General features: G+C 49.9%; 1 protein-coding gene across 1 annotated transcript; it reads right to left on the bottom strand.

Annotated features, from left to right (window-relative positions):
* Positions 1–2,869: 2,869 nt before the first annotated feature.
* Positions 2,870–9,619, bottom strand: LOC128104548 (uncharacterized). Its single transcript, XM_052729498.1, is given in 2 exon segments — positions 2,870–8,022; positions 8,176–9,619. Coding segments are annotated over 2 exon segments (5,067 nt in total). The 5' UTR covers positions 8,662–9,619; the 3' UTR covers positions 2,870–3,441.
* Between the last annotated feature and the right edge of the window lie 1,272 nt (positions 9,620–10,891).

Raw genomic sequence — 10,891 nt, 5'->3', positions numbered from 1 at the left:
ATGAGCATTTAACTGTTCTTCCACCAGCTCTTGTAAAGCCTGGAGTTTCTCTGTTGTTAAAGGCCATTGCTGAACCCATACAGGCTTGTCTGTTGACCATTTTAAAGGTAGAGCTGTTAATGTTTTTGGAAGATTATCAGTTGTTGTGCCCTGTTCTTGTATGACATGGATGGCTGGTGAGCACTCATTAGAATAATATCTTTTAATATTTCTCTCAGAAACATGTACTAATTTATGATTTGTTTCTGAGATTGGAGGGATATTAATCTGAGTATTCCACTGTTGTAACAAGTCTCGACCCCACAGGTTCATAGCTATGTTAGCCATATATGGTTTTAATTTTCCTTTCTGTCCTTCTGGACCTATACATTCAAGCCATCTTACACTTTGTTTCACTCTAGATAATGTCCCAATTCCTAAGAGTTGAATGTTTACCTCCTGAAGAGGCCAAGTTGGATGCCAAAATTCTGGTGCAATTATGGTAATGTCAGCACCTGTGTCTACCAGACCAGACAACAAAACACCATTTATTTTTATTGTTAGTTTTGGTCTTTGTTCATTAATAGAAGTTTGCCAAAAAATTTTCTTTATGTTTTTTCCTGTATTTCCTATTTTCTCTGTTTCATCATCTCGACTAACATGATTTATTCCAATAGACATTTGGTTATTTAGTTGCTTTGAGTAGGGGTTTCCTCTACAACTGCAGGAAAGGTTTGAACTGGATTTACTGTGGGGGCCTGCCTGAGGCCCCTCTGGGAGTTTCCCGAAGGTCGAGGCAGAGGGTTACCCTGTCTGTCCCTTGTTGATCTACATTCGTTAGTCCAGTGTTTTCCCTTACCACACCTTCTGCATACTCCAGAAGGAAGGGGCATTCTGTTGCCAGTGTTCCTTGAATAAACATTATTTCTAGGAATGACCTGTTTACAATCCCTTTTCAAATGTCCTTGCTTTCCACATCCAAAACATCTAACATTGCTCAAACCTTTTGAAATTGCTTTTCCTACCCACATATCATCATGGTCATAAGCCTCTACATTAACTGTATCTCTAATCCAATCTTCCAAAGGTGCAGATCTTGCCTTTAACGGCCTAATTATTCTTTTGCACGCTGCATTTGCATTCTCAAAGGCCAAAGATTCAATTATTATCTGACTAGCCTCTGAATTCGGGACCATTTTTTGTACTGCTGAAGTCAATCTTTGTAAGAAGTCTGTGAAAGATTCTTTGGGGCCCTGTATAACCTTTGTAAATGACTCAGTTTTTTTTCCTGGTTCTTCAACTCTGTCCCATGCATTCAAAGCTGCCGTTTTACATAGAAGTAGGGTTTGGACATCATATGAACATTGTGTTTGTACTGAAGCATATTGGCCTTCGCCAATAAGCTGATCCTGGCAGACTTGTATTCCGCTATCCCTCCATTGTCTTTCTATATTTTTAGCCTCATTACTGAACCACATTTTCCACTGGAGATTTTGTCCGGGTTCAAGAACAGCCTGTGCCAATTCCCGCCAGTCCTTTGGTATAATCCTATTACAAGTTGACCAGGTGTTTAACATTTGCTTTACATATGGGGAGTGCATGCCATAAGATGCTATTGCCTCCTTAAATCTTCGTAAGTCTAACATTTCAACTGGAACCCAAGTATTTTGTTCATTCTCTTCATCAGGTAGCTGCTGTATGGCTACTGGATAAATTAAGGGTGATTGTGTGAAAACTGGCTTTCTTTCTGTAACCTTACGATCCAATTTTGAAACAACTTCACTATTTATTTCTTCTGTCTGAATTTGAATTTCTCTATAATTCATTTTTACCGGTTTAACAAGTTTTTCTAAGACTGTTATCCTGGCACTTAAGTTGACGATCTTTTTAAATAGTAAAATGAGGATAAGAAAAGTAATAAACTGAATAATTCGATCAATATTAATCTTTTCATATAGTTGTTCCATTGTCAGAGTGCCTAAAATTTCAAACAAAGCCCAATTTTCTTCCAATGTACACATAAAGCCCATTTTTTTTTTTAATGTAGAAAAAAATTCTCTTTTAAATAGATATGTTAATTGACTTACCAAGTCTGGGTAGAACAGTAGAATCCCAGGGAATTTCACAGCCACCTGGTGTTCGAGGTGTGAATCCAGCGAGAGAGAGAGAGAGAGAGAGAGAGAGAGAGAGAGAGAGAGAGAGAGAGAGAGAAAGTGTAGCCGCTTGAGCCGAGTCAAGCCTTGGCTTTACAGGCAGGGGCCCTGTTCAGCAGGGCAGGTCTGAGTTGTTTGTAGCAGTTCCAGCTGCGGGTCAGTCAGGCCTGGGCCCAAGCTAGGCAGCCGGGCCGCCCAGGCTGGAAACCGGACCTGCTGCCAAGCCAAGCCAATCGGTTTTTAATGAATTCTTGTCACGTTGGGCGCCAAATGTAGATGTATCCAACCTTCCCATCAAACAATAAACACAGAACCAATGCAAAGAAGAAAGCCAAGAGGTCAGAGCCAAGAGCCAAAACCTTACCCTTCCTCCTGCAGTGGTCCTACCTCTCCGAACCAGAGCTACCCCTGTGTTAAAGTCTTTATATAGAGTTCCTGTCCTGCCTTCTCATTGGTTGTAAACCCAACCACATGACCGCCTCCTCACAGCCTGTCTGTATAGGCCTCCAGGTTTTCCATGATTGGTATTAAGATTAAAGGCATGTGTATCCAATAATGGCTGTATCCCTGAACACACAGAGACTTACCCAGCTCTGCCTACTAAGTGCTGGAATTACAAGCATACGCTACCACTGCCCTGCTTTCCTATGGCTTGCTAATAGCTCTGACCCCCGGGCAACTTTATTTATTAACATACAAATAACATTTTAATACAAATAAAATATCACCATAGGGCCCCCCCCTTCCCAGTAAGTGTTATCTCTTCCTGACGTGACAGTTCCCCAACAACGTCCTTGAGTAAGAGGACGCCATGAGTGGCTTTCTCTTTGGGTAGCCCTTTTTACCCTAATGAGGTCCCAAGTGGATGAAGGCTCCCAATAGGTATTACCAGTTGTTTCACATCCCCATGCTTTACAGAAGTAACTTTCATAACCCCCACATTGTCTAATCATCTTTCTGTCCCTACCATCCCGGGGGCAGACGTAAAAGGATAGTTGTGACAGGGCTGCTCTGGTTTCAGGGTGACCACATCCATATCTCCCATCACTACATTTGCAAGTTCCCTTACCATCCTGACAGACGTCTGGTGCTCTGGGGTTCATGGGGTCAGTGGTAGGGATGTCCCAGTCCCCTGACCCTGCTACTAGTTGGCAGAGATCTGGATGCAAGTTGGGCCACCATGTGAAGGGGGTGTGAAGGGCGGTCGTTTGCCAGACCGTCTCCCCAGTTTGTGAGATAACCTGCCAAGTGAGCCTCTTAACTAGGTGCGGGCTCTCTGCTGCCCTAGTCCCCTGGGGGTAGGCAGAGATTAAGAGGAGGGGGAGGAAGAGGAGCCGCGGGCCAACCTTATTTTTAGGGGGTTTCGTGTGCGGCGCACTGTCCATGTTGACTTTCTGGATCCTGCTGGGTCGGGTTCCCTGGCAGCCTTCACATGCGAGGCGTGGATCCATGCAGCAATCCCGTCGACCTTGAGTGCAGTGGGGGTGGTCAGCAAGACAGTGTAGGGCCCCTTCCACCGTGGTTCCAGATTCTTGGTCTGGTGTCGTCGGACCCAAACGGAGTCCCCGATCTGGAAGGGGTGGGGCACCACCGGCTTGTCTAGCTGCTCCTGATAGGCCTTGGCCAGGGGCTTCCAGATCTCCCTCTGCACCAGTTGGAGGGCTTGAAGATGTGCCTCTAAAGTAGGGGTGGTAGCAAAGGAGGAAATATCAGGATGGAGAAAGTCTACAACAGGAGGTGGGGCCCCATACATGATCTCAAAAGGGGTTAGGCCGTGTGGGCCAGGAGTATTTCGGGCTCGGTAGAGAGCCAAGGGAAGTAGGAGCACCCAATCTCTAGTGCCAGTTGCAAGTGTTAATTTGGTTAAAGTCTCCTTGATTGTTCTATTAGCTCGTTCTACCTGTCCTGAGCTCTGGGGACGGTATGCACAATGGAGTTTCCAATCAACCCCCAATAGTTTGGCCACCCTCTGACTTACCTGAGAGACGAAGGCAGGCCCGTTATCCGACCCCAATATTTGAGGCATCCCATACCTGGGGAAGATTTCTTCCAACAGTTTCTTTGTTGCCACGTTAGCCGTCTCATTCTTGGTTGGAAATGCCTCGATCCATCCAGAAAAAGTGTCCACGAAGACCAGGAGGTACCGGTACCCGTAGAGTCCGGGTTTTACTTCTGTAAAGTCTATTTCCCAATGAACACCAGGACGATGACCTCTTTGGCGGGCCCCCTTGTTTAGATGAACCTTTCCTGCGTTGACTTGAGCACAGGCTGGGCAGGTAGAAGTTACCTGCTGGAGTACCTGATCCTGGTTCAGCAGCACTGTCCAGGTGTTTTCTCTGTCCAATAGGGTCTTCATCTTGTTTTTGCTCAAATGGGTCAAAGCATGGAGGAATCTCAGCATGTATCGGGTATGGGAGGTTGGCATGACCATCCGGTCCCCTAGTATATATGCTTGTCTTCCTTGTTCCCAGTCCGCCCCCATTTTCTTTGCTAGCTCATGGTCTTCTGGGCTATAGGGCACGGGGTCTCTCTCAGGCTGTGGTTCTTGTATGGCCATCAACTGGCTGCTCCCTGCTGGCTGGGAAGCCACTGTTCGGGCAGTCAGATCCGCCAGTCGATTCCCTCTGGCTACCGCAGAGTCATCCTTTTGATGCCCTGGGCAGTGGACAATACTGAGTTGGAGCGGGAGGAACAGGGCCTTTAGGAGGTCTAGGATCTCTTTTTTGTTTTTGATTTCCTTACCCGCGGACGTCAGCAGGCCTCTCCGTCTGTAGATTTCCCCGTGGACATGCGCAGTGGCGAAGGCATATCTGCTGTCAGTATAAACTGTGAGCTTCTTACCTTCTGCCATCCGGAGAGCTTGGGTGAGCGCAATCAGTTCTGCGCGCTGGGCCGATGTCCCGGGCGGGAGTGACGATGCCCATACCACTTCCGATTCGGTGGTTATAGCTGCCCCGGCTCTGCGTTTCCCCTCCTCCAGGAAACTGCTCCCATCTGTGTACCAGACAGCGTCTGGATTCTTAAGCGGCTGATCTGTCAGATCAGGGCGGGTGCCATGTGCTTCTGCTAGAATCTGGAGGCAGTCATGCTCCTCGGAGGGGCTAGGCAGTGGCAGCAAGGTAGCAGGGTTAAGGGAAACTGTCGGCCCAAAATTTACCCGGTCTGAGTCCAGTAGTAAGGCCTGATAATAAGTCATTCTGGCGTTAGAAAGCCATCTGTCCGGTGGTTGTCGGACCAAGGCCTCCACTGCATGGGAGGCCAGCACAGTCAACGGCTGTCCCAGAGTCAGCTTCCCGGCATCCTTGAGTAATACGGCAATGGCTGCCACCATGCGGAGGCATGATGGCCATCCTGTAGCCACCGGGTCCAATTTCTTGGACAAGTACGCTACAGGTCTCCTCCAAGGTCCCAGTCTTTGCACCAGTACCCCTTTGGCAAAACCTGAGTTCTCATCCACAAACAGCTCAAAGGGCTTGGTTAGATCTGGCAGACCCAGAGCCGGGGCCTCGAGTAAGGCCTTCTTGATCTGTTGGAACGCTTTCTGATGCTTCTCTTCCCATTGGAACATGGCCCCTGGTTTAGTGAGGGGGTACAATGGGGCTGCCAGTTCGGCAAAGCCAGGAATCCAAAGGCGGCAGTACCCAGCCGTACCCAGGAGCTCTCGAACTTGGCGGGGGTTCCGAGGAGGAGGGATGGAGATTATCATCTCCTTCCTCGCTCTTGTTAACCATCTTTGTCCCCCGCTCAGGGTGTAGCCCAGGTAGGTAACCTTGTCTCGGCATACTTGAGCCTTTCTGGCTGAGGCTCTATAGCCCTTTTGTCCAAGTCTGGCCAATAAGGCTCGAGTGCCCTCCAGGCACTCGGTTCGACTCCTGGCCGCCAGGAGTAGATCATCCACGTACTGGAGCAGAGTCAGGGTTGGGTGTTCGACCCGGAATCCGGCCAGATCTGCATGTAGGGCCTCATCAAAGAGGGTTGGGCTATTTTTGAAGCCCTGAGGGAGCCGGGTCCAGGTTAACTGTCCCGAAAGCCCTTTTTCTGGGTCTCTCCATTCAAAAGCGAATAGCATTTGACTTTGAGGGTGCAGTCTCAAACAAAAGAAGGCATCCTTCAGGTCTAGCACAGTGTACCAGACGTGGGTTGGTGGGAGGGTGCTCAGAAGGTTATAGGAGTTGGGCACCGTGGGGTGTATGTCCTCCACCCGCTTATTGACCTCTCTCAAGTCCTGGACCGGCCTGTAGTCCCCTGTCCCCGGTTTCTTAACAGGCAAGAGAGGGGTGTTCCAAGGGAACTGGCAGGGCTTTAGCACCCCTTGGTCCAGGAGCCTTCGAATATGGGGCTTGATCCCCTCATGAGCTTCCCGTGACATTGGGTATTGTCTAATTGAAACGGGAGTCGCGGAGGCCTTTAGTGAGATCACCAGCGGTGGCTGATCGTGTGCCAGCCCCAAGCCTCCAGTCTCTGCCCAGGCCTGAGGAAACTCCCTCAGCCAGTTCTGTAGTTCCTCAGGTGATTTCTCCGGGGGTTCTGGTTCAAACAAACGGTATTCTTCTTCTAAACTGAGGGCAAGGATTTGTAGAGGGTCTCCTTTAGGACCCGTGACCCTCGGTCCCTTCTCATCAAAATAGATTTGTGCCTTCAATTTGGTTAATAGGTCCCGTCCTAACAGCGGATGGGGGCATTCAGGTATGTGCAGAAAGGAGTGAGTTACTTGCCCTGATGCCAGTTGGACTTTTCTCTCGGCAGTCCAATAATACCTCTTGTTTCCAGTTGCCCCCTGCACCAGTGCAGAATGCCGGCTAAGAGGCACTCCGGCATGGGTTAGGACTGAATGTTCGGCACCAGTATCAACCAGGAAGGTCACGGGCTGCCCCCCGATCTTGAGTGTTATCCTAGGCTCAGGGGGGGGCTCCTGGCCTCGACTCCCCTAGTCTTCCAGACTAAGGAGGTCTACGGTCTTGGGCTTGGGCCGGCGGGGTCCTTGTGGCTTCTTGGGGCACTCTCGGGCCCAGTGTCCCTTCTCCTTGCAGTAAGCACATTGATCTTTATCAAGGGGTGGCCTCCTTCGCTCTCCCGACCTATCTCCCTCTCTCCGCTGTCCCTGAGACACAACGGCGGCCAAAACCTTTTTCATCTCCCTATGCTGTTTCTTGTCCCTTTCCTCTTGTTTCTGCCATCTCCTTTCCTCTCGCTCCTCAGGAGTTTCTCTCTTATTGAACACTTTCTCTGCTTCCTTCAATAAGTCTGGCAAACCTAGCGCCTGTAAACCTTCCAGCCGCTGCAATTTAGTTCTGATATCTGAGCTAGACTGATAGATAAATGATAGAATGACACCTGGTGCTTGCCCTGGGTCTTCTGGATCATACGGAGTGTACATCCTATAAGCCTCCTTCAGCCTCTCTAAAAATGCAGCGGGTGTTTCTTCCTTTCCCTGTATCACATTCCTTAACTGAGCCAAATTGGTAGGCCTTCTGGCGGCCGCTCGGAGACCCGCTAAGAGCAACTGGCGATAGAGACGTAGATGCTCCCTACCTTCAGGTGTATTGAAGTCCCAGTCTGGGCGGGTCAAGGGAAAAACTGCATCGATGATATTTGGGAGTTGGGTTGGCCTCCCATCATCGCCCAGAACCTGCTTCCGGGCCTCCAGGAAAACTCTCTGCTTCTCCTCTACTGTTAAGAGGGTCTGCAGGAGCTGCTGACAGTCGTCCCAAGTCGGCCTGTGAGTCACTAGGATGGACTCAATTAGGCCGGTTAAGGCAACAGGATCCCTGGAGAAAGGGGGATTATGTTGTTTCCAATTATAGAGGTCTGAGGCTGAAAAGGGCCAGTACTGCAACTGGCGATTCGGCCCCTCTCTGAGCGGGAAGGCCCTGGACTCAATAGGGGGGCCATCCCGGCGGCTGCGGAGGCGGCCGGCAATGGGGGATGGGGCTGCGTCCTCTTCTTCAGCCCCGTGGGTCCTGCGAGTCGAGGTGACTTCCGGATCTGCCACGGGCACGGCCGGGGACGCCGCCACCGGGGCGGCGGCTGGGGCCACTTCGGCCGGCTCTCCAGGTGGTCCGGCTCGATATGGTGGTGGGTCCTCCGTCAGGAGATCTATAAGGGGGGTATGGGGGTCTGGGGGGAGGACTGGAGGCTTAGGAGTCTCCTTGTGAGGGAGCACGGGGTAAAGGGAGGAGTCCGGGTTGGGGGGCGCAGAAGGCCCAGAGACTGGAGGGGGCTGCGGAAGGAAAGGCTTAACCCATGGAAATGGGTTCTCGACCAGTGATCTCCAGATGGCGATATATGGGACCTGGTCGGGATGCCCATAAGGGCTAGGGGCGAAAACCTTACCCTCCACCTGCGAAATAAGAGAGAGGTTAAAAGATCCCTCTCGCGGCCAGCCGACATTCATCATGACCCATTCGGCCTTGCAGAAGGTGATCCATTTCTTCTTCCTGACAATGACACCTTCATTGTTTCCTCGGGCCTTAACATCGGACCAGTGGTCCTTGGTTAGGCTCAATGGGGTGGCGACAGCCTGTCCCATGGTGGTCTCCAAATAAAGAAGGGTTAAACACACAACGAGAAACAAACAGACAAGACAGACCACAGAATTTTTCACTGCGCGGCTCCGGCGTAAAACCGAAAGCAAAAACTCAGATGGGGACGCGGAGTGTTTGAATTCTCCGTCCCCTGCCAGTACCACGTATCCTTCTGATGCGTGGGTGGCCCCGAAAAACCGTGCCCCAGAGGGGACTTTCCGTGCCCCAGAGGGGACTTCCCGTGCCCCAGAGGGGACTTTCCGTGCCCCAGAGGGGACTTCCCGTGCCCCAGAGGGGACTTTCCGTGCCCCAGAGGGGACTTCAGATACCCGTGGAACGTCTTCCAGGGTTTCGGTGGGCGAAGTCCGAGCTCGTCAGCTCCTTCAGCCCCCACCGACTCAGACCTGACTTTGGGCGCCCGACGAACACGAAAGACGAGCAAACAGACTGAGACAATACAGACAGACAATGGCCGGCCAACTTACCTCCTGACAGTGGGTCGGTGGTCCCGAGACGAGGGTCTCCGATCCCGGACGAGCCCCCAAATGAAAGACCCCCGTCTGGAGTCTTCCCTCTGGAGAGACCCTCGCCCAGAGATCACACCGAGACCACAAGTCAGATGCAAACAGCAAGAGGCTTTATTCAGGAACACGGGTACCCGGGGCGATACAGTCCCTCCAGAGGCTGAAGAGACTGGCGCGCCGACGGGCTGGAGTGGAGGGTTTTTATAGGGTTGGGCAGCGGAAGGGCGGGTACAGAAGCAGGAAGCATAGTTTACAGGGTTCTGATTGGACGATTCGTATGAGGCCAGGTTCAAACTCAGGACAGCTCGTGGTTTTTCCCCGAGCTCGACACGCCTGCTGACTTGGCTCTTATCCAGGGTACAAGTTGTTTTTCTGACCTTTAGTTACTTTTCAGGCCTTGCTCAAAAATGGCGTTAGGCTAAGCAAGTATGCTGGGGCCCTTCAATAGAAAAATAGTTTAAACATAATAAAGTCTTTAAAGAATAAAGTAATATCAAAAGAATAAGCTATGAAAAGTTAGGAAATACAGGGTGTCTGGATTCTGTATGGTGTTCTGTAGACTTTGAATTTTTAAAATGCTAATGTACAAAAAACAACAGCTACTGAAAGACATTGGATTATGGAAACTGCTAAACTGAACCAACCTATATATTTTAAGAATGTCTTAACTTCAAAATGGAAGTCAAAAATATGTTGCGTTATGGGAGAGGCTATACCATTGTTTCCACAGAAAACAAAAGGTTATGGTTCTCTTCAAAATGAATGAAGATCAGATTTGATTGGGAGAGACCTCCTGAAAATCTTGGCTACAGACATAAAAAAAGGAAACCAAGAAAGACCACAGGACAGGTAATGTATATTCTGAGTCTCATAGTTTTCTGAGCTTCCTGAGTCATGGGTGCCTCCCTCCTCCCTCCAGGAAGGAGTGTTTCAGTGCAGAGGAAATTGCTACACAATGGGGAGGTGGGGGGCTGAGGATCGTGTGTGCAGTGGGGTGTCGGCTGCCATAGACATTAGAGGAGGTAGGCTACTTCCTTAACCCTCGGTCACCTGGGTGGAGGCTCCTCCCTAGTTACCATGAAGCTGTACCCTGGGAGCAGCATGCTGTTGCTGTTGTTGTTGCACTGAAATGGCTCCTTCACGTCTGTGCTAGACCAGCTTACTGCCTAGCAGAAAACTGTTCTCTCTCTCTCTCTCTCTCTCTCTCTCTCTCTCTCTCTCTCTCTCTCTCTCTCTCTCTTCCTCCCTCCCTCCTCCTCCTCCTTTCCTTCTTCCCACCCCACCCCCACAAAAAAAAAGCAAAAAAGCAAAAAAAAAAAAAAAAAGCAGGTCACAGCAATCCTTCTGCCTCTTTCTGAGTACTTCGTTACTGTGTTTACAGGAATGTACCATCGGCATCTCAGAAACCTACCCATTTTTTTCTTGTTTATATTACCAAGACAGGCCAAGATTTTCACAGGGGCTCAATACACTGAGAATGAATGTGGTTTTTTTTTGTTTTTTTGTTTTGTTTTGTTTTTTAAATAGAGAATATGATGCCTGCTCCACAAAGTCGTGAAGATGTGGGAGTAAACTCGGGTGTGCGGCGTTTCCTTGAGGTGAAACACCAGCAAGCAGTCGGAACTCAGTCCTCCTCACCCGGAAGCCCCGCCAATTTCATCCTGTTATTCATCCTACTATTGATGGCCAGCCACTGCCTTGGCTACTGCCT

This window comes from Peromyscus californicus, unplaced genomic scaffold (genome assembly GCF_007827085.1).
Source record: "Peromyscus californicus insignis strain IS unplaced genomic scaffold, ASM782708v3 Scaffold_8__1_contigs__length_139910024, whole genome shotgun sequence".
NCBI classification, from domain to species: Eukaryota; Metazoa; Chordata; class Mammalia; order Rodentia; family Cricetidae; genus Peromyscus; species Peromyscus californicus.
Note: the sequence above shows the minus strand (reverse complement) of the source record. Positions and strands in the feature narration are given on the sequence as shown.